Source organism: Rutidosis leptorrhynchoides, chromosome 6 (genome assembly GCF_046630445.1).
Source record: "Rutidosis leptorrhynchoides isolate AG116_Rl617_1_P2 chromosome 6, CSIRO_AGI_Rlap_v1, whole genome shotgun sequence".
In the NCBI taxonomy this organism is placed as follows: domain Eukaryota; kingdom Viridiplantae; phylum Streptophyta; class Magnoliopsida; order Asterales; family Asteraceae; genus Rutidosis; species Rutidosis leptorrhynchoides.
In genome coordinates, this window is record NC_092338.1 from 161,502,423 (window position 1) to 161,527,354 (window position 24,932).

Below are 24,932 nucleotides of genomic sequence, written 5' to 3' on the forward strand. Positions count from 1 at the left end.
TTAGTTGAATCGGTCCTATCTAGTCTCCCGTTGTACTATTTTTCCCTCTTTCGTGCTCCATCGTGTGTGTTAAAAATTCTTGAGAGTGTTAGAAGAATGTTCTTTTGGGGCGGGGCGGGTTCGGGATCTAAAATTTCATGGATCAAATGGGAAAATGTTTTAAACACTTACGGGAACGGGGGGCTAAACATCGGGTCATTAAAAAGCAAAAATTTATCACTTTTGGGCAAGTGGTGATAGATGTTCAAAACCGAAACTAACTCACTTTGGACCAAAGTATTTATAAGTCTTTACGGGTCTTGTGTCAGACTGTTAATGGAAGGGGTTTCACAACCCTCAACATCAACAGTTTGGCACAATATCATTGTTACAGGTGCTATTATTGAAGATATGCATTTGTCTTTCAAAAGTTCATTCGTCAAAACCATTGGTGATGGTGAATCCACTTCCTTTTGGCAAGAGCATTGGATCGGTAATGACAAGCTATGCAACGTTTTTCCGCGGTTATATAGGCTGGAAACCAACAAGACAGCAAGCATCAAAGATCGTATTTCACTCTCGGGATCCAATGGTGTACAGGTACATCCGTGGAGCTGGGTAAGGGGTCTGTTCGGTCGTGCCGCAGGTGATAGAGAAAGGTTAGAGCTGCTGCTTTCTTCGTTCGAATTTTATGGTACTGCAGCAGATTCTTGGTCGTGGGCCTATGCATCTAATGGGTTATTCTCTGTTAAGAAGCTATCTACTCTAATCGACGAGCAGTATCTTTTTCAGTTTAGCTCGAATCCGGAAACCATTCTCAACAATATTGTTCCCAAAAAGATAGAAATATTTATTTGGCGAACTCTAAAAAAATGGATTCTCGTTCGAGTTGAACTTGATAAAAGAGGAATTGACTTACATAGTGTGCGTTGCCCGTTATGTGATGATGATATAGAATCGGTGGACCATTCCGTAATTTTTTGCAAACATGCTATGGAAGTTTGGGATCGTGTGTTCAAGTGGTGGAATCAAGGTAATTTTTCGAGCTTTAGTCTTGCCGAGTTACTAATTGATGATGGTGCAAATTCGATATCTCCTTTCGGAAAGAAAATCTGGCAAGCATTAAGATGGATTTGTGCTTATTTGTTATGGAAGAACCGGAACAATAAGGTATTCTATGATAAATATTGGACCGCACAGGTGACGCTAAACGAAATTCAAGTTAAATCTTTCGAGTGGTTAAATTCGAGGTAAAAAAAAAAATTCGATTGGTTGACATGGTTAACCAATCCAAATGTATACTTAACTTAGTCGTGTTGTATATTTAGTCTGGTTGCTCTCTTTGCATCCCTTCTCCAGGGGCGGAGCCAGAATTTGAAGATAGGGGTAGCTTACTTAATAATTATATACTCAAAATTTTAATTTTTCCACTTTATAAATACTACGTAACAGTTTTATTGAAGAGTTTTCTTGAGTAACATTATTTATTTTCATTTATGGTTTTGTATTTATTACATATTTCGTAATATTTTCTATTTGTCTTGTGATTGTTGACCATAAACAATGCTACTTATTCGAATGAAAAGAATCACAAACTATTTATTTCCTAAATTTTAACCTAAACTTTGATGTAAAATCATATTAGTAAATGGTATTATCTACCGGAACAAAAAAAGCTTTTACATAACAGTATAACAACGTAAATACTATGACCATAAAATGCAATAATTAATAACAAGTTTCATGAATACAACTTAAAATAAGAGATATATTAACGTACTAAAGTAATATGATACTGTTATAATTCAGTAGGCTTATAACTACCTTTAGTGGTCCTTGACTGTAGAAGGTATATAGAGATAGAGATACTGTAAAACAGAGAAAACAAAGGTTGAACAAAAGCTATGAGTAATTGGTTTTTTATTTATAGAAAAATGTACAATGAGAGTTTGGTGGCATTTGGAATCTAGAGAGAGAGAGTGTTTTTGTTAACCAAAAAATACATACAATAAACTCTAACTCAACACACCTATTTATACTCAAAAAATATACTATGCAATATCTATAATAATAATAAAATTATCATCCAATTATTACTTTTATAACACTCCCCGTTGGATGATAATTTTATTAGTGAATAACTAGTACTGCCTCGTTAAAAACCTTGCTAAAGAAAACCCTTTGGGATAAAACTTTAGCTAAGGGAAAAAGAGTGCAGCATAGAGTTGACTCCCCCTCAAGTAGGCAACGCCTGAGTTGTTACATCTTCTGAACATGCCTCATGCCAATATTATGAACGTGTGTTCTGAAAATAGCAGTTGGAAGTGCTTTGGTGAAAAGGTCAGCAGAGTTTTTGCTGGACTGAACATATCTCATTTCAATCTGGTTGTCCTTAATGAGATTTTGAGTGTATGAGAAGAATCTAGGGGGTATGTGTTTTGTTCGGTCACTTTTGATATACCCTTCTTTCATCTGTGTTATGCAAGCTACATTATCTTCATAGATAGTTGTTGAACTTTTATTGCGTTCTAGTCCACAAGAATCAGTAATGAGTTGTGTCATTGATCTCAACCAAAAACATTCCCGACTGGCTTCATGTAATGCAATTACTTCGGCATGATTTGATGATGTTGCAACAAGTGTTTGTTTTTGAGAACGCCATGATATTGCGGTACCTCCATTTAGGAATACATATCCATTTTGAGATTTAGCTTTATGTGGATCAGATAAATAACCTGCATCTGCATAACCAACCAAATCTTGTTTTGATTCGTTAGAATAAAATAATCCTAAATCAGTAGTTCCTCGAAGGTATCGAAATATGTGTTTGATCCCATTCCAGTGTCTTTTGGTAGGAGCTGAGCTGAACCTTGCCAACAAATTAACTGCAAAAGAAATGTCAGGTCTTGTACAATTTGTAAGATACATAAGAGCTCCAATTGCACTAAGATATGGTACTTCTGGTCCCAGGATATCTTCATGATCTTCACAGGGACGAAATGGATCAGTGTCAACATTAAGTGATCTAACAACCATAGGAGTACTTAATGGTTTTGCCTTGTCCATATTAAAACGTTTTAAAATCTTTTCAGTATATGTTGTTTGATGTACAAGTAAACCATTAGGCATATGTTCAATTTGTAAACCAAGGCAATACTTGGTTTTTCCGAGATCTTTCATTTCAAATTCTTTCTTTAGAAGTTGAATGGCTTCATGGATCTCTTTATTTGTACCTATGATATTAAGATCATCAACATAAACAGCTATGATCACATATCCGGATGTTGTTTTCTTAATGAAAACACATGGGCAAATAAGATTATTGGTATACCCTTTGCTTATCAAGTAATCACTTAATCGTTTATACCACATGCGACCCGATTGTTTCAACCCATATAAAGACCTTTGTAACTTGATTGAGTACATTTCTTTAGGTTTTGCATTGGTTGCTTCTGATACCTTAAATCCTTCAGGTATCTTCATATATATATCACTATCAAGTGATCCATAAAGATAAGCAGTCACAACATCCATGAGATGCATTTCTAAATTTTCAGAAACTGCCAGGCTGATTAAGTATCTAAAAGTAATTGCATCCATAACAGGAGAATAAGTTTCCTCATAATCAATTCCCGGTCTTTGAGAAAAACCTTGAGCTACAAGTCTAGCTTTATACCTTGTAACTTCATTTTTCTCATTTCTTTTTCGCACAAAAAACCCATCTATATCCCACAGGTTTCACATCTTTAGGTGTGAGAATGATAGATCCGAAAACTTTTCTTTTATTGAGTGATTCAAATTCAGCTCGTATTGCTCCTTTCCAATGATCCCAATCATGTCTATTTTGACATTCCATGACAGATTTTGGTTCTGGATCATCATCATCATTCATGATGTCATATGCAACATTATATGAAAATATCTCATCAAGATTTTTCATTTCATTTCGGTTCCATAATATTTTTGAATGTGCGTAATTGATTGAAAATTCCGTATTGACATCATCAATCTCCTCTGCAGAAGGAGTATTGATTTGTAGTTCTTCTTGAACACTTTCTTTTACCTCATTATCAGCTGATTTTCTTTTCCGAGGATTTTTATCTTTGGAACCAATTGGTCTCCCACGTTTCTGGCGTGGCAAAGACTCAAGAATAACATTATTGCCAGTTTTTGGAATTTCAATTCGAGCTGGAGCATTTGCTGCTGGTATATATGATTTAGTCACTCTTTTTGTATCTGTAAATGCATCAGGCAATTTATTTGCAAGTTCTTGCATATGCATTATTTTTTGAACTTCGATCTCGCATTCTTTTGTGCGAGGATCAAGATACATTAATTGAGGTTCACACCATGAAACATCATTTTCTTTATTTTTTATTTCTCCCCCTAATCTAGGGAATAATGTTTCATTAAAGTGACAATCAGCAAAACGTGCTGTAAAAACATCACCCGTCATGGGTTCAATATATCTTATTATTGAAGATGTTTCATATCCAACATATATTCCCATCCTTCTTTGAGGACCCATTTTAGTGCGTTGTGGTGGTGCGATAGGGACATAAACCGCACAACCAAATGTTCTAAGGTGGGAAATATTTGGCTGATGACCAAAAGCAAGTTGCAAAGGAGAATATGTATGACTTGCGCTTGGTCTAATGCGAATCAATGATGCAGCATGCAAAATTGCATGGCCCCATACAGATACTGGGAGTTTTGTTCTCATTATCAATGGTCTAGCTATTAGCTGCAATCGTTTAATTAATGATTCAGCTAAACCATTTTGTGTATGCACATGGGCAACGGGATGTTCAACAATAATCCCAATAGACATGTAAAAGTTATTAAATGCTTGAGACGTAAACTCACCGGCATTATCTAGTCTCACCCTTTTAATAGTATAATCAGGGAAATGTGCTCTCAATTTAATAATTTGAGCAAGAAATTTTGCAAATGCCATATTTCGACTTGATAATAGACAAACATGAGACCATCTACTAGATGCGTCTATTAGAACCATAAAATATCTAAATGGTCCACATGGTGGATGAATTGGTCCACATATATCACCTTGAATTCTTTCAAGAAACATTGGTGATTCTTTTTCAACCTTAAGAGGTGATGGTCTTATTATCAACTTTCCAAGTGAGCATGATGTACATGGGATAAGTGCATCATGAGGGATCCTTTGATCCGCCAATGGATGTCCATGTGTATTTTGTATTATTCTTTTCATCATTGTTGATCCTGGGTGACCTAATCTCTCATGCCACAAACTGATCATTACAGGATCACATAATTTTTCTTTAACTACCACATTTACTTCAGGTACATTTATATGTGTATAATGTAAACCAGAATGAAGTCTTGGTAGTTTTTCAATTACACGATTCTTATCAGTGATACTTAAATATTTTTCATTTTCTGTTGTCACTGACTGATAATCATATCCATTTTGGTATATGTCAGAGAAACTTAACAAATTTCTCTTTGACATGGGAGAAAATAAGGCATTATTTATCAGAAAATTCGTACCATTTGGTAACATGAATTTTGCCTTTCCCATTCCTTTTATTAAGTCCACAGGACCTGATATAGTATGTATAGTTCCTTCCGTTGCTTTCAAGTTTGTGAAATATTTTTTAGATTTGAGTATGGTGTGAGTGGCACCACTGTCTGCAATACAAATATCTCCACCATTTGACTGATTTTTTACTCCAGCAGTATACATCATGAACTTCAAAAAAAATATGAGAAACAAATAATGAGTATATAATTCATCAATATATTACATTCAAAACATGTTACAAACGATATCACATAATAAGGAAATATGTAGTAAACTAGATATGGTGTAGATTGAAAATCTACAACCATTTATTTAACGAGAACATATAATAGGATATCTATATATATATATATATATATATATATATATATATATATATATATATATATATATATATATATATATATATATATATATATATAGATATTAGAAATTTATTCATTAAAGTAGTCACAAGTTGGCTCAGTGATTTTTGTATCAAGGTCATCCACAAGATTTGCTTCTTTTCCTTTTCCCTTTAGGGATTCTTGATACCGATTAACAGAATGCTGATTTGTTCGGCAGTTTTTAGACCAGTGGCCAATTTTACCACATCGGTAACAAGAATCTTCAACATTCTTTGAAGAGCCTTCTTTAACATTGTGATTTGTGGGATTGTATGGTGTTTGGATTTTATAATTTTGTGGATTATTATTTCTTTGTCCACGACCACGACCACCACGACCACGACCACCACCACGACCATTACCATAAGGGTGGTTTCGAACATAGTTATGATTTTTATTATTGTTATGGTAATTTCCATGATGATGGTTTTGGCCAACATGGCTATGACCTCTTCCACGCCCTCGTCCATGTGCATTTCTTCTTTTATTATTATTATTATTATTATTGTTAATAGCATTAGCTTCAGGAAATGCTAGCGCACCGGTAGGACGAGATTCTTGATTTTTCATCAGTAATTCTTTATTAACTTCTGCAACTAAGAGATAAGTTTGAAGTTTGGAAAAAGTTTTATAATTCTGCAATCTTAAATTTTCTTGCACAGTTATATTTGCAGAATGCATTGTGGAGAAAGTTTTCTCCATCATATCAGCATCACTTATTTCTTGACCACAGAATTGAAGCTTTGAACGGATCTTGAACATGGCCGAGCTGTATTCACTTACCTTTTTGAAATCTTGGAACCTTAGATTTCTCCATTCTTCCCTCGCAGCTGGAAGTAATATTTCCTTTTGATTATCGAATCTACTCTTGATACTTTCCCATAAAACATGTGGATCTTTGATAGTGAGAAACATATGTTTTAAGGTGGTATCAATATGTTTGCGAATAAAAGCAATTGATTTTAATTTATCTTGATCGGAACAAGTATTATTTTCTTTTAAAGTTTCTAGAATACCCAATGATCCAAGATTTATTTCTACGTCCATAACCCATGATGTGTAGTTTGTTCCCGATACGTCTAAGGCATCAAACTCAAGCTTTGATAAGTTTGACATTTTCTATTTTCAGAAAGATGAACAACATAAATCATAATCATAATCATAATCATAATATTTTTTTCTCGTAGATAAATAACAACATGCAATTAGAATTAGTTTAGATTCATAAGTAGTAAACAAAGGAATAATGGTATGATTACAAATAATAAAATCATAAGGGAATATAGGTTCATATTATATTATATTATTAATGATATTATTATAATATATATTATTATAATATATTTTTCTTATTTTAACCTTTAAGATTTACTTTTAATAAAAATACAAACTACTTTTCTTATTTTAACTTTTAAGATTTACTTTAAATAAAAATACAAACTACTTTTTTATTTTAACTTTTAAGATTTACTTTTAATAAAAATACAAACTACTTTTTTTATTTTAACTTTTAAGATTATAAATTTAAGAATAAACATTAGTATGCATGAAATAAATAATGATTAATTGCATAAGTAATCATAAATGTTAGATAACATATAAAGACCCCATCGTATTCGTATTGATCGGAATTAATCTCGACCCATGGTACCGTGTTGTCAAATGACGTGTTGCGTACATAAAGTACCGTGTTGTCAAATGACGTGTTGCGTACAATCATGAGGTCTTATTAACATAAATATAAATGTTAGTGAAGTTAATAAGAGTTAGATTACAGAAAATATAATTCAGGTGGTATAACCGACCATATATAACTTAAATAACATAAATATAAATGTTAGTGAAGTTAATAAGAGTTAGATTACAGAAAATATAATTCAGGTGGTATAACCGACCATATATAACTTAAATAACATAAATATAAATGTTAGTGAACATAACTGTAAATGTTAGTATACATAAATAAATGTTAGATAACATAAATGTAAATTAGGCGACAGTGTCGACCATATATCATTTAGGTGGTATAACCGACCATATATTAGTTAGGTGGCAGAGCCAACCATATTTAGTATAAATGTTGAGATAATCGTGCTGATAACGTGTTATAATTCAGTAGGCTTATAACTACCTTTAGTGGTTCTTGACTGTAGAAGGTATATAGAGATAGAGATACTGTAAAACGGAGAAAACAAAGGTTGAACAAAAGGTATGAGTAATTGGTTTTTTATTTATAGAAAAATGTACAATGAGAGTTTGGTGGCATTTGGAATCTAGAGAGAGAGAGAGTGTTTTTGTTAACCAAAAAATACATACAATAAACTCTAACTCAACACACCTATTTATACTCAAAAAATATACTATGCAATATCTATAATAATAATAAAATTATCATCCAATTATTACTTTTATAACAGATACTAACTAATTCAATTACAATATGGAGTTGATATTAATAAAGTATAAAAAATACAAACATAAAGCTTTGTACTTGAAGTATATTTATTTGTTTTCTGACAATAGATAGTGTATTTTATATCACAACGATATAGTATGTAAATAAGTAATTGTTCTATAGGCTTGAGCTATTAATTGTGATCTGTCATGTAAAATTAAGTGAAATCATTGCTTAAGGGAGGCTTGTTGAATAACTTAAAACATACATGTAAAGAAAAACAGATAACGGGCCACTGATTTCCTATTATGTTTGGGCCTGTTGGGGGAGGCCCAGCATCCCCCTGCCCCCTCCCTAGCTCCGCTATTGCCCCTCTCGTGTAATTTCTCTTAATTTTTTCGTGTGCTTCTAGGGTGATTCATTGTATGTAAGAATCCCTTTGTTTTGTATTCTTCGGTTTTTTAATAATATTTGCCTTTAAAAAAAAATATGTTAAAATCAAGATTTACTTGTATTCAGTTTCATTTAGACATATTAGTATTTTAAACAATAAAAAAAGATCCGGATTTTTTTATGTATATAAAATTAAGAATTAGCACATTTCATAAAGGAAGAAAACAAATTGACACACAAGAGAAAAATTAAACAATATTTCCAATGAAAACAGAAAACAGAAAACAACAAGAAGATCTTAACAATCACAATTCACATGACATCTCATAATTTCATTCCCAAAAAAAGAACTCCAACAACCACAAGGTAACTTGGTGCTCCATATTTGCTTCCACTATTAGCCGATGGTGTTGCCTTCGATCCAGATCCAGATTTCGTTCCTACAAATTGAGTTGTGGGGTTTAGATAAATAAACAGCAATTTTTGATGTCCTTCAAGTCTATCTATAATGTATGATGGTCAACCCTTATCTAATTTCCCTAGTTTGATCGAGGAATGTAACTAAAAATATGTAAAATATGATTATTTTAAACAATATAATATACTACTTGAAGTCTTCGAGTGATTTTCAACTCGTTCGCTTTTCTAATATCTCAATCTTTAGAACGACTAATAATAATTCTACCATCAAAATTTGATGAATCCATGACCTTTGCATTGATTAGTTGTAGTGTACAATCTCTTGATACATTATTTTGGTGGATTTATCAATGTTTATCACCACCCATTTAGCACATTAAGATTATTAACATTTTACCTGAAGGGACACTTGGGGTTGATGATACAGTGGGAGCTTCAGTCACAGGGGTTTCTTCCGATGTCTGTGACCCAGTAGACTCTGAACTAGTGGGTGCACTAGCAGGTGCACCTGCAGGTCCATTGGCACCTATAAAAATTTCAATTGTGAACATATAATGGGAGCAATTAGCATACTTAAAGAAAAGTAAAAAATAAATAAGCAGAGGCGATTTGTATATCACTAAAATTTATTCGATACATCTGCAATGCTCATATTAAAACAGGGTTGAAGTGGTATGGATAGCTAATCTAGGAGGTGATTTGTATTAAGAAAAAACTATGCACAACTATGATCAAAATTTAGCTATTCACCACTAAACATATTCTAAAGCAGTGTTGTATACTACAATAATAAAATGAATATTGTTATGGCTAATTTTTGGTGGTGTACAATTCACCACCCAAACTTATACGAGTATATGTTAAAGCTTAATTGCATGTTAACATGTGCATTTAAATAGAAAAATATTGAAAAGCATACCATTGCATAGGCTAATTGAAGGAGTTTGTACACTACAAGCTCCAGGGAGTGCAATTGCAAGAGTTTGGTTAATAGTAATGCCGACATTTGGAGTATTGCCGTTAAGCAACGAGCAAAGGCAACGTGGATTTGTTTGTACCACACTCGAGAGTGATAAACAACATGAAGGTGAAGGAGTAGACGAGTTCCCATTAACAAAGTTCAAGCACGGCGCCAAACCCATTAGAGCACTGGTGCAACTGCTCGTGATAGATTGAGCCTTGGCTCCACTCCAAACCATGACCATCATGACCAAGACTGCACCCATGAACTTTTGCACTTTTAAAGCCATTGACTTGCTAATTAAATTTGTTACTTTTAGCCAAACACAAGTTAAGAGGGAAAATGTTTGTATTTGTGATTAAGTGTAATTATTTGCTTATGATTTTGTGTAATTAATCGAATGTATTTATAGGGAGAAATGTTTAGATTTTGGAAATGATTGGGCTTTATTTAAATTTGAATGTAATGATAACATATAATAAATATATAAATTTTGGGTAGCTAGCCAACTTTAACTAATGATAAGTGGGATTTGAATTGAGTGATTAAACCATTAAGGTACTTTACACAATTACACATGTACATACATGCATAGATGTAAGTAATTGTATGTTACAACTAACATCTGTATTGTGTAAATTTTCTGTCCAAACTCAAAGTGCATGTCCTAGAGTTCGTTTGGAATTATTTATATATTTAATATTAAATATTATTATTTTCTTTTTGAGTTGTTTATACGAATATTTCAAAACTCTTCACTCATACAAGTTACATTCTTTCTTTTTCTTGGCAATTTTTAAGGCTTCAGTGGCATATCATTTATTGTTTTTCACACAATACGTGGATGGTATAGTTTAGGATTTTAGAGTCACAAGATTATATTATTCTCTTATTATATTCTCACTAGTTTATAACCCGCGACTTCGCAGGTTTTTAAAATAAGAGAATATAAAATGTGTTTGAGATGTAAAAGAAATGTATACGAATGAACAATCACACACAAATAAAACATAAGATAAATATGGAGAGTCAAATCGATGGTGTAATAAAGGACTTGTATATTAAACAAAAAAGAATCTAACGAAGTACAATACAACGGTATTGTTATCTGATGTTGATGTCGGTAGCACTTTCCATAAGCTTTGGCATCATCCACAAACACGCTTGCATCAGACATAAACAACTCACCCCCATTGTACAAAATCAAATTATTTATCAACCTGATATTCACTAAAAAAATTATAACATCAGCAAACAAACCTAATGTGGTCATTTTCAGCCCTCTCGGATCGTTGAGCGGCCAAACCCGCATCTCTTGCTTCCACCTTCTTCCTGTTCCACACCGTAAAGAAATTAGTAGTCACTGGAGTTTTCGTTTTCACTTTTGCGCGCTAATAGAATCCAAGACCAAGTATATGTAAGAGTCGAGTTCTCATATAAATTTACAACAATATAGTGTAGTGAGTCAGATTAAAACAACAGTTATTGGATGCAAGATGTGTGGATCAAGCGAGTTGAACAATATGTCAAAAGTGGTTCTTTTTTGAATGGGTGATAGTTATCAGTTAATGAGCCTACCTGAACACATAATACGGTAAAGAGGATGATAACTAATACTCACATGATCCTCAATCTCATGCTCAATAGCTATCTTGATGGATTCTTCTTCTAAGAGAACCTTCATATGCAACTTCAAACGTAACAGGTGGAAGTGCATGCATGTAATGACACTCTTTGTTACGATTTGGACAAACCATTTTCACCAACCATATTGTTTCTTCTCCACCGCTTCAAGAAAGTGTTTACAAACGTACTCATAAATAAGCAAAAATGTCAATAACACACTACTCAAAAAAAGATTGACACAATAACTAAATTTACCTCAAAGGTATAAATCTCATAAATAAGATCTTGGTGAAAATGAATTAAATCATGTTCAAGCCATAGCTACACAAATTAATATCGATAAATTTCTCTTTATGTATTTTGCATGAAAGTCCAAACCACTGTTCATAACGTAATACTATTGTTAATCTAAACTATAGAATCATGATCACAATTTAAGCTAGATAAGGGGGAAAGTGGCACCTGAAAATTTGTTCATGTGTCTATGATTCATATGACTCTCCTGGGAAATTCATAAAGATAATTAAATAAATAGGATCTGATTATACTTATGACACATTTTCCATCCACGATATTGGTAGCCAAAAAGTATATTTATTGGACACAATAAAACGGGACTTTTAGTTTATTTAGCAGTTACATTTCAGGTCTCCATATATGCATATTGATAAATTACTTATGATTGGTATAATTCAAAATATTAGTTACTAATTACAAGCTGCGCATTATAGTCAGGTTGTAATATAAAAGATTTTGGATCATTGTTGAGCCATTTGTCAACTATTAATTCATATTACTTGTTTCCTAGTTAGCTAAACTCAGTGATTTTACCCATGTAATCACGACAGCCCAAATCGAACCACTCATAAGTATATGGGTCAACAGTAACACATCTACATGTAAAGAACAGAAGTTTGATTGGACACAAAAAACTGACCTGGCCATTTACAGCGTTGTATTTCTTGAGCTCCTCTGGTGCAAATATAAGCCTACACACAGAACATATGATGCGCGTTATAACAGAATCCATGTTAATTAGCAACTACAGAAAGGTGTATATTAAACATCAGTGTCAAACAAAAAACTGCTACATGGACTCACATCCATAATTAATTAGCCATGCCAAAAGCATATGTGTATAATCAAATTAATTTCCATATAAACGAAATCACATTGTGTAACGAAGTAGCAGTACTCACTTTTACCCACAACAATGACAATATTATACTTATCACAAGATATGAAAATAAACATGATTTTTGCAAGTTTATAGTGTTTCATGTTATATTTGTAGTGACCCGAACTTTTCCATGTTTATATATATTAATTGAGATTGATATTTACATGACTAAATGTTTCCAATGTGTTAAGCAATCAAACTTATTAAGACTTGATTAATTGAAATAGGTTTCATATAGACAATTGACCACCCAAGTTGACCGGTGATTCACGAACGTTAAAACTTGTAAAAACTATACGATGACATATATATGGTTATATATATAGTTAACATGATTTTATTATAAGTAAGTATCTCATTAGGTATTTTAACAATGAGTTATATACATAAAAATGAGACTATTAAATTAAGAAACTCGAAAACGATATATATAACGATTATCGTTATATCAACGTCTTACTAGGTACATATGAATCATATTAAGATATTGATACACTTGGTTAATTATGTTAAATTATAAGTAAATATATCATTAAGTGTATTAACAATGAACTACATAGGTAAAAATAAGACTACTAACTTAATGATTTCGAAACGAGACATATATGTAACGATTATCGTTGTAACGACATTTAACTGTATATATATCATACTAAGATATATTATATATCATAATATCATGATAATGTAACAATTTAAGATCTCATTTGATATAATAAACAATGGGTTAACAACATTTAACAAGATCGTTAACCTAAAGGTTTCAAAACAACATTTACATGTAACGACTAACGATGACTTAACGACTCAGTTAAAATGTATATACATGTAGTGTTTTAATATGTATTCATTCACTTTTGAAAGACTTCAAGACACTTATCAAAATACTTCTACTTAACAAAAATGCTTACAATTACATCCTCGTTCAGTTTCATCAACAATTCTACTCGTATGCACCAGTATTCGTACTCGTACAATACACAACTTTTAGATGTATGTACTATTGGTATATACAATCCAATGATCAGCTTTTAGCAGCCCATGTGATTCACCTAACACATATGGGAACCATCATTTGGCAACTAGCATGAAATATCTCATAAAATTACAAAAATATGAGTAATCATTCATGATTTATTTACATGAAAACAAAATTAAATATCCTTTATATCTAATCCATATACCAACGACCAAAAACACCTACAAACACTTTCATTCTTCAATTTTCTTCATCTAATTGATATCTCTCAAGTTCCATCTTCAAGTTCTAAGTGTTCTTTATAAATTCCATAAGTATAGTTTCATAAAAATCAAGAATACTTCCAAGTTTGCAAGTCTACTTTCAAGCTTTCTAATCCATTCCAAGTAATCATCTAAGATCAAGGAACCTTTGTTATTTACAGTAGGTTATCTTTATAATTCAAGGTAATATTCATATTCAAACTTTGATTCAATTTCTACAACTATAATAATCTTATTTCGAGTGAAAATCTTACTTGAACTGTTTTCGTGTCATGATTCTGTTTCAAGAACTTTCAAGCCATCCAAGGATCCCGATGTTATGCGAGGTGTATAAAAAATAGTTTATATTTTACTAGGAAAAACTATTAAATACGATACAATTTTACACAAGATATTTATTTATTTATAGAATGGATATACTTAAACCTTGCTACAACACTTATAGGCAGTGTACCTAATCGTACAGTAGTGTAGTTTTTAGTAAGTCCGGTTCGTTCCACAGGGAAATCTTTAAACAAAGCTCAACGCTATATTAGTTTACTTTTATAAAAATACAAACATATATATAAGTAATATTATTATTATAAAGGGGGGTTTTTACCGTTTAATGACCGGTTTGTCGATTTTAAAACTTTAGTCGCAGTTAAAACCTAATGTAAAATATAAAATAAATACAAGACTTAAATTTAAAGCGTAAAGTAAATAACGATAATGAAATTGCGAATAATAAAAGTGCGATAAAATAAACTTGCGATAATTAAAAAGTACGATAATTAAAAGTGCAATTAAATAACAATAAATAAAAATGCGATAATTAGAAGTGCAATTAAATATAAAATAAAGGAAATTAAATATGAAATAAAAGAATTATGCTTATTTAAACTTCCGTAATCATGATGTTTGACGTGTTGATTTTAGTTTTATGCCCATGGGTTAATTGTCCTTTGTCCTGGATTATTTAATATGTCCGTCTGGTTTTTATCCATAACAGTCCATCAGTCATAAATATAAAGTGCAAGTGTCCTCGTCAAATTATTATTATACCCGAAGTTAAATATTCCAACTAATTGGGGATTCGAATTGTAACAAGGTTTTAATACTTTGTTTAATGAATACACCAGGTTATCAACTGCGTGTAAACCAAGGTTTTACTACTTTGTTAACAATTACACCAATTACCCTTGAATGTAATTTCACCCATGTTTTAATTATTCTAGTGGCTATTAATCCATTCCCGTGTCTGGTTAAATGAACGATTATTCGTACATATAAATACCCCACCCATCGTGTCCGATCGAGTGTATATGGTAATTTATAAGGACGCCCAATTGTAAATCTTTATATTAACATTAACAAACTATCATTTAGTTAAACAAATATAAAGCCCATTAATAGCTCATAGTCTAATTTCCACAAGTGTCGTTCTTTTGTCCAAACCCCAATTATGGTACAAAGCCCAATTACCCAATTTTAGTAATTAGCCCAACATCATGATTACTTCGGATTAAATAAGCATAATAATAACTTAGCTATGAGACATTAATGTAAAAAGGTTGAACATAACTTACAATGATTAAAAATAGCGTAGCGTTACACGGACAGAATTTCGACTTACACCCTTACAACATTCGCTAACATACCCTTATTATTAGAATTATAATTAAAATTAAAATTAAAATATAAATTATATATATATATTTTACGTATATATGAGAGAAGAGAGAAAATAGATTATAAATTGTGATCAGAATTCGGTTGGCTTTATAGGGATTTTTGATTTTTGGGGCTCCGCGACTCGCGGCAAAATCCTCTTCAAACTCCGCGAGTCGCGGAGAATGAATTTACAGCTCACACCCTTGGAGTCTTTCTCTGCCGACGGTTTATAATATATATATAATATATATATAATTAATATAATTAATTATATATTATATTATATTTATATACATAGTTAACTTGTAATTTTTAGTCCGTTGCATCGAGCGTTAAGAGTTGACTCTGGTCCCGGTTCCGGATTTTCGAACGTCCTTGCGTACAATTTTATATTTTGTACTTTGCGTTTTGAATCTTGTACTCTTGTAATTTCGAGACGTTTCTTATCAATAATTGGAACCTTTTTGATTGTCTTTTGTACTTTTGAGCTTTTTGGTCGTTTGCGTCTTCAATTCGTCGAATCTGTCTTTTGTCTTCACCTTTTATTATTTAAACGAATATCACTTGTAAATAGAACAATTGCAACTAAAAGCTTGTCTTTCTTGAGGAATAATGCTATGAAATATATGTTCGTTTTTCGCATTATCAAATATTCCCACACTTGAGCGTTGCTTGTCCTCAAGCAATATCATCTTGAAATACAAGAATCACTTCTTTATTCTTCACACTTTGTACATCAGTGATTTCTATACGGCGGTATAAACAATGGTAGTAACGATATGGTTTACAGTCCCACATGATTATAAAAATTTAGATCCATTAAGGAAATTGGATCTTTATGAAAACATTTGATCTTTTGAAATCTAGTTTTTACCCTAGATAAGTTTTCCGGGATAACCCTTTACCGGTGTTTGCAAAATATTTTTGTGGGTTTGGTGGGTTTCAGATTTGAAAATTTTAGCTCAAAACTTGCGGTTTTGTGTCACCCACTTGCTAACCTTGTATTTGGAAAGCAACACGTCCAGTTTACTTGTCCCGTATATTACCTTTCGGTAAACTACCGTCCGGTTGAAAGGAAAGCGTTGAACAAGCAACTGTTAAGGCAATGTCCCCTGACATGCTTTTAATTATGGTCTGTAACGTGTCGGACGCAATTACTATCCTTGGTAGGAGCAATAGTAAAGCTCACCCTTATAATTTTTCGGTCTGGCACAAGGTCCTGTCTTTGACCACTATGCAACCACCGTTCTTACGGTTGACACCCGATTTAGTTCAAGTGACCTAATGAATTCCAGGTGAATTCCTAGGATTTTACGTTCAATGGTAATGAACGCATTGAAAATAGGGTTTTCAGAAAACAAATCGGTTTGTAATTTTGATCAAAATATTTTCTCGTTTAAGCTCGAGTTTAGATATCATCGAATTCCATGAGTTTGTAATTCTCAATCTTTAAGGTCAATCTCTAGGATTGAGTAATATCAGTCTTAAAAGCTGATTTTTAATCTTTAAGGAGATTATCCTTTCTGGGGATCTGATTCATTAGTCTTATCCAGCTAATTTGCATGGTGCCCCCCCCATTGTACGAGATAAATCCTTCTCATGGTTAGGATAAATCTGACCACTTGGCGACCTTGTTTAATGCTGAGGTCCGTGGATTTCCTGCTGATTTTAGTGATGACTTTTCTAGAGTTTTCGTCAACCTACAGCTGGTCTGGACGACAACTTCATGACCTAAATCAAGAAGCGCGTGTCTTTTTCGGAAGACTTTACTTCCTTTTAATGATGGAATTGATTCATCGTGTAGATCCATCTCTTCTTTTCTTTCATTGGGTAAAACAGTTTAGTTTAGTTCAAAGCAAAAGTATTTTCAGTTATTTGTTACAGATATATGTGACATATGTTTAAAATAACTTGGTAAATTTTCCCACACTTGGCTTTTATTTTCCTTTTTATCGTCCTCTATTCCATTTTAAATGAATTTTAACATTTTAGTTTGTTTCTCAATTTATGTCCTTTCCGAGGTAACAATAATTTCGGTGTTAAAACCTAGTTTTATCGTTCATAAATATGTATAAACATGATTTTGAATTCATTTAATTGAAAATTTTGAAAAATTTTACTAGAATTGGGTAGTCAGTATATAAGACTAGGGCTGTTCTTTTTTATCAGAGAGCACTAGATTCTAATACAACTACTGCTTTACTAGTATTTTTAATGGTAACCAAGTGTATAAAGTAAAAAATTTTAAAATCCGAAAGAATTTAACCCCTTCCCACACTTAAGATCTTGCAATGCCCTCATTTGCAAGAAATTAGTAACAATTTAAATTATTGAGGGTGATTTGTGTGAAAATGATTAAATTTTTACCAAAGTTTCCAAATATATTGGCGTTTGTTTGCTGAATGATAAATGGTGCACATCATTTGTTCATTCCGTCTTGTTGTTATTTCACATATATTTTGCATCTTGTCGTCAAAATTAGTTGCTTTTGCTGAACTTAATGCCAGTCTTTGAAAATGCGTTGTTTTACCCTGTTGTGTACATAAGATAAACTGCAAACATATATACATATTTTTGAAGTTTGGTATATTACCCCACATTCAAAAATTATTAAAATCTAAGAATAAAAGTTAGATAATTATAAAAATGATTACAATATTAACAAAAGTATTAAACGTATCAATAATTACAAATTACAAAATAAAAAATAAAAATAATAAGTAAACTAAGGATGATATTGGTACCAATAGGGGTTCCAGGCATAACCATAAGTGCTATAGAATGCTTCGGCAGGGTCATACGTAGGATATGGTGGCTGCATCTCTATAGACCAAAGAGGGAAGATGGGTTTCGGTGTAGGAATATAGTTTCTACCTATATGTTGGCAATGAGCTATGATTTGGTTCTGATGAACTTGCCAATCTTCAAATGCTCTCTGTCTAGCATTTTCGTATTCCTGAGAAGCTATAAACCTATGCATTTCTTGCATCTCATTCCCCCCTCCTACATTACCTTGCTGCTGGTTTCTCTCCACCTGTGGATGTCTACCATGGTATCGTACTGCGGCGTTATTTCGCCTCTTCAAAACTTTCGCACCATGGTATACATTTAAACCTATAGTATCGCGGGGTTCCGGTTCTTCTACTAATAATCCTCCCCGACTTATATCCACACCGAGATATTCACCAATCAAAGTAATAAAAATACCACCTCCTATTATGCTATGTGGTCGCCTCCCCCGAACCATAGCTGATAAATAATAACCCACACAATATGGTATACTTACAGCGCTTTGTGGGTCTCGAATACACATATGGTAAAACAAATCTTGTTCATTTACTTTTTCCTTGTTCTTACCCCTTTGTGTAATCGAATTAGCTAAAAACCTATGTATCACTCTTAATTCGGCTCTATCTATATCCAAATAAGAGTAATTTCCCCCTTTGAAACGGTGATGGCTTGTCATTTGACTCCACACACCGTGTGTATCAAAATTTTCATCTATCTTTCTACCGTTTAGTATCAATCCTCTACAATCGGCAGACGCTAACTCCTCAGGCGTATATATACGTAAAGCCTGAGCCATGTCCAGTAAAGACATGTGGCGCATCGAACCGCCTAACAAAAATCTAATAAAAGAACGATCGGTTAAACTAGCTACCCGATCATTCAACTCTATACTACATAACAATTCTTCACACCATACTTTATATACAGGTCTACGTATGGTGAATAAACATACCCAGTCATTAAAAGAAGAATTACCATACCTCTGTACAAGTAATTCCCTAATTGGCCCGGCCAATTCTACAGCTTCTAAGGGTCCCCATTCTATGACCCTCGGTACCTCAACAACCTTAGAATGAAGAGTATGCAAACCCCTTTGATATTTTGGATAATCTATCCAAAGTCTGTCAAATCTCAGGTTCGGGTGCAACTCTTCCAAGTGCATATCAGAAAAGGTCATGACTGGATGAGGTATATCCTGCTTGTAGTAGTTATCCACCTCCTGTTGTTCCAAATTCTCAGCAGGAGCATTGCGGGCTTGGGATGAAGATTCACCCCTTTCATTCTGCAAAACACATCAAACACAATTTTTGTGCATCCAAATATGCATTAGTGTCAGCAAAATCATCAATCAAAATAATTACAATGACATTATCAATTTATATCAAACTTAAGCTCATTTTCATATTTTCATCAAATCTACACTTTTTCAAATAAGCATATACGAAAATGTTCGCCAAGTTCATAAGCATTCAACTCAAATAACATGTCAAAATAATCATTACTAGCAATTAAACAAGTCTCAAATGGCATTATCTTTCAAAAATCAAGTTCATGAATTTTAGACTTGAAAAAGTCCACTTTAATTCTCAAAATCATGTTTAGGCTCAAAGTTTGGATCATTTAACTACCTAAACATGTTACACTACTTAATTTAGCAACAATTCATGACAAAAATCGGCCATAACCTGTTTATATCAAAAATCCCCAAATTTGCTCAAGAACACAAACCCTAGATTATTCAAAATTTGAAGTTTAAGGCTTCTAATCATGTTAAACAGCATCAATCTAGGTTATACAAGCATAATACATAAACAATTTAAGTCTAATTACACTAAAAAGCATCAAAATCAATTTGGGGAAAAAATAGCTCAAGAACACCAAATTTCGGATTAAATGGTGTTTAGGTGTAGAAATTTACCATTTTTCTTGAGTAATTCTTAGATAGCATCCTTCTCAACATGATTTTAGCAAAAAATTTGGTGATTAACGGTTAAAAATTGGGATTTTTGTGGTGTTTTTGGGTGTATTTTCGGAGCTATTTTCGCAGCAGTTTTTTGAGTTTTGGGTTGGGGACTGAAACAGGTCGTTCAGCTCTTTTTATTTTTTTTCTGTAATCCGGCCCCTCCGCGAGTCGCGGGGATTTACCCTCCAAACTCCGCGAGTCGCGGAGTTTGGTATATTTTTTTTTTTTTTTTTTATAATCATTAACTTATTAAAACAATTAAGAAATTAATTTTAAAATTTTGTTTCCCTTATTATTTAGGACGAGGTCGTTTCGGATCGATGTCCTAGTCCGTCCTTCGACAAAATTTTAAAATTTGTCTTTTTGTAGCGATTGTTTTAAAAGCTAAGATTTTTGGGTTTTTTCAATGTTTTTGGCATACTCTAATTCAATAAGATTAAAAATAATGATAATAAAAGTTCTCGTCCCTTCCTCGGGTAAAGCAATTTCGGTTCAAAGACCTAGTCTTCAACTTACGACGAATTTTAAAAATCATATTCTTAACTTAATGAGATAAAGTAAATTTTTGTTTTTAAATTCACACAACTTAAATATAAAATTCAAAATTATTATTAAAAATTCACACCAAACTTAAAATTTGAAATGCATAAAATTAAAAATTTATATTTTAAAAATTCACACCAAACTTAATTTAAAAATTCATAAATTCATATCAAACTTATATTAATTTTTCAAATATTTACAATTTTAAAAATATTGATATTACAAAGTTTACAATATTTATAAAGGGTTCAAATATTAATTTTAAAAAAAAACATGGTAAAAATAAAATTAAAAATCTTTTTGTCTTTTTATCCCACTTTAATCAATCAAATATTATCAAAAATATGCGCCCCTCTTTTCGGTAAAGTAATTTCGGTTCCAAGACTTAATTTAACTCATGACGAATTTTTGAAATATTTTGTGTTGATTGATTAAAGATATTTATACCTTAAGAATAAACGTTAAATTTCGCAGTGATGTAATAAATTTTTGAATGATATCAATAATTTCGGTCGCTAAACCTAATTTTATTCAATATCAATTTAATACTTTTTAGCGAACAAATTAGCGTTTATTATCAAAAGGTTAAAAATAAAAATAAAAATAAAAACTGTACAGACATACCTGTGAAATAGATTTCTTAGTTATATGATCTATCCCATTCATAAGATAGTCGGTTTAATTGATTTTCCATGGCTACATAGGCGTAACCTCGAGCATTCAGTGTCTTTTCTTCTAAACATATGAACGGTCCGTCTCTGCATAAAGTAACAAATTCGGTATTTGAATAGGTTTGATTATTTGAACATTTACCTCCATGTGACCATTTTCCGCATTTGTGACATCGTTCTAGGTGTCGTGCTCATCTTTTCGCTGCGGATTTTGATTTTCCTTTACCAAATTGTAACTTATTATCTTCGCATCTGGATTCTTTTCTAACTCCGTCCATTCTTTCTCTGATTACTGATACTAATTCACTCGGGAGTATGTCATTATTACGTTTAGTGATCAAAGCGTGTAGCATTAGACCATGGTTTAGTTCACAGGCAGTCTTCATTTCGTAAAAACCTAAAAAAAATAAAAATTCAGAATGGGGGGAGAAGACTAGTTCTTTAGGGTCTGCTAGGGAAAGACCATTCGGGTTCCATTTTCAAGAACTACACGAAAACAGACAATCTAACTCTAACAGAAATACTTATTATTCTTTAAAGACTTGATTCTCCCCACACTTAATTAGCTGTGTTGTCAAAATTGTGATTAACTTCGTTGTCGACTTCCATCGGACCATGTATGTAATGTTTAACTCTGTGACCATTAACTTTAAATTCAATCCCATTTGAATTTATTAATTCTATCGTTCCGTATGGGAAAACTCTTTTGACTATGAATGGTCCAGACCATCTTGATTTCAATTTTCCAGGAAATAGCTTGAATCGTGAATTGAAAAGAAGAACTCTGTCTCCTTCTTTAAATTCTTTTGAACTTCTGATTCTTTTATCATGCCATTTCTTCGTTCTTTCTTTATAGATTAACGAATTTTCGTATGCTTCATGTCTTAATTCTTCTAATTCATTTAGTTGACTTAATCGTAGACGTCCGGCTTCATGTAAATCAAGATTACATGTCTTCAAAGCCCAAAATGCTTTGTGTTCAATTTCTACTGGAAGATGACATGCTTTTCCATAAACAAGTCTAAAAGGTGTGGTTCCAATTGGAGTTTTGTAGGCTGTTCTAAAAGCCCAGAGTGCATCCTCCAATTTAATGGACCATTCCTTCGGATTTGATCCTACGGTTTTCTCTAGAATACGTTTTAAAGCTCGGTTGGTATTTTCAACTTGTCCACTTGTTTGTGGATGATATGCGGTGGAGATTTTATGAGTTACTCCATATCTTTTAAGAACTTTCTCAAGTTGATTATTACAGAAATGAGTACCCCGATCACTTATTAAAGCTTTCGGTGTTCCAAACCTTGCAAAAAGACGTTTTAAAAAGTTGACTACAACTCGTGCATCGTTAGTTGGGAGAGCTTGTGCTTCCGCCCATTTAGATACATAATCAATGGCTACGAGTATATATAGATTATTATTAGATTTTGGAAATGGACCCATAAAGTCAATACCCCAAATGTCAAATACTTCACATACTTGAATGACATTTTGTGGCATTTCATCACGTTGACTTATTTTTCCGGCCCTTTGACATGCATCACAGGATTTGCAAAGAAGGTATGCGTCTTTGTAAATTGTAGGCCAATAGAATCCAACATCATAAACTTTTCTTGCTGTTAGTTGAGGCCCATAATGCCCTCCTGTTGGTCCTGTGTGACAATGGTTTAATATTTTACTAGCTTCATCTCCAAATACACATCGGCGTATTATTCCATCGGGACAACTTTTAAACAGATGTGGATCTTCCCAGAAATAGTGTTTTATATCACTGAAGAATTTCTTTCGTCTTTGGTACGATAATCCTTTTTCAAGGAATCCACAAACTAAGTAGTTTGCATAGTCTGCAAACCATGGGATTTCTTTATAATCTATCTTCAATAGATATTCATCAGGAAAGTTGTCTTGTATGGCTGATTCATTTAGAACTTCTAATTCGGGATTTTCAAGACGAGAAAGATGATCAGCGACGAGATTTTTTGCTCCTCTTTTATCTCGGATTTCAATATCAAACTCTTGTAAGAGTAAGATCCAACGGATTAATCTTGGTTTAGCATCTTGTTTTGAAAATAGGTATCTAAGAGCAGAATGGTCGGTATAGACCACCGTTTTTGCTAGAACGAGATATGATCGAAATTTGTCAAAAGCAAAGACAATAGCAAGGAGTTCTTTTTCAGTAGTTGTATAGTTTGTTTGTGCTCCTTGTAATGTCTTACTAGCATAATATATAGGTTGAAATCGTTTTTCAATCCTTTGTCCTAAAACGGCTCCCATTGCAAAATCACTTGCATCGCACATTAGTTCAAATGGTAGATTCCAATTTGGTGTTATCATGATCGGCGCATTAGTGAGTTTCTCTTTAAGAATATTAAAAGATTTGATACACTCATCTGAAAAGATGAATGGCGCATCCTTTTCTAGGAGTTTATTCATAGGAGTGGCAATTTTTGAAAAATCTTTTATGAAACGTCGGTAAAAACCGGCATGCCCTAGAAAACTCCTAACTCCTCTAACATTGGTGGGATGTGGAAGTTTAGCAATTACATCTACTTTAGCTCTATCCACTTCAATTCCTTCTTTTGAAATTTTATGTCCAAGAACGATGCCTTCTTTAACCATGAAATGGCATTTCTCCCAATTAAGTACTAGATTTGATTTTTCGCATCTAATTAGCATTCGTTCCAGATTAACTAGACATGATTTAAATGTATCACCGAAGACTGAAAAGTCATCCATGAATACTTCCATGCATTCTTCTATCATGTCGTGAAAAATCGCCATCATACACCTTTGAAAGGTTGCAGGGGCGTTACAAAGTCCAAATGGCATGCGTTTGTAAGCAAAAGTACCATAAGGGCACGTGAATGTGGTTTTCTCTTGATCTTCGGGTGCTATTGGAATTTGAAAATATCCGGAAAATCCATCTAGAAAACAATAGTAACTATTTCCGGCTAATCTTTCCAACATTTGATCTATGAAAGGTAAGGGAAAGTGATCTTTTCTAGTGGCGTCATTTAATTTTCTATAATCAATACATACACGCCATCCTGTTACAGTCCTAGTAGGAATAAGCTCATTTTTCTCATTTGTAATGACAGTCATGCCACCCTTCTTAGGTACGCATTGAACTGGGCTTACCCATGGACTATCAGAAATTGGATAAATTAAAC

General features: G+C 32.7%; 2 protein-coding genes across 2 annotated transcripts; one reads left to right on the top strand and one right to left on the bottom strand.

The window, feature by feature from the left end:
- The first annotated feature begins 315 nt into the window (after positions 1-315).
- Positions 316-1,233, top strand: LOC139854217 (uncharacterized). Its single transcript, XM_071843533.1, has one exon. It carries the CDS (start codon positions 316-318, stop codon positions 1,231-1,233), a length of 918 nt encoding a protein of 305 aa, XP_071699634.1.
- A 7,810-nt stretch (positions 1,234-9,043) lies between these two features.
- On the bottom strand, positions 9,044-10,389 carry LOC139854218 (non-specific lipid transfer protein GPI-anchored 15-like). The gene is made up of 3 exons (XM_071843534.1): positions 10,059-10,389; positions 9,537-9,665; positions 9,044-9,159 (listed from the first exon to the last, which is right to left on the bottom strand). The coding sequence occupies exons 1-3, from the start codon at positions 10,387-10,389 to the stop codon at positions 9,044-9,046; spliced, it is 576 nt and encodes a 191-aa protein (XP_071699635.1).
- Between the last annotated feature and the right edge of the window lie 14,543 nt (positions 10,390-24,932).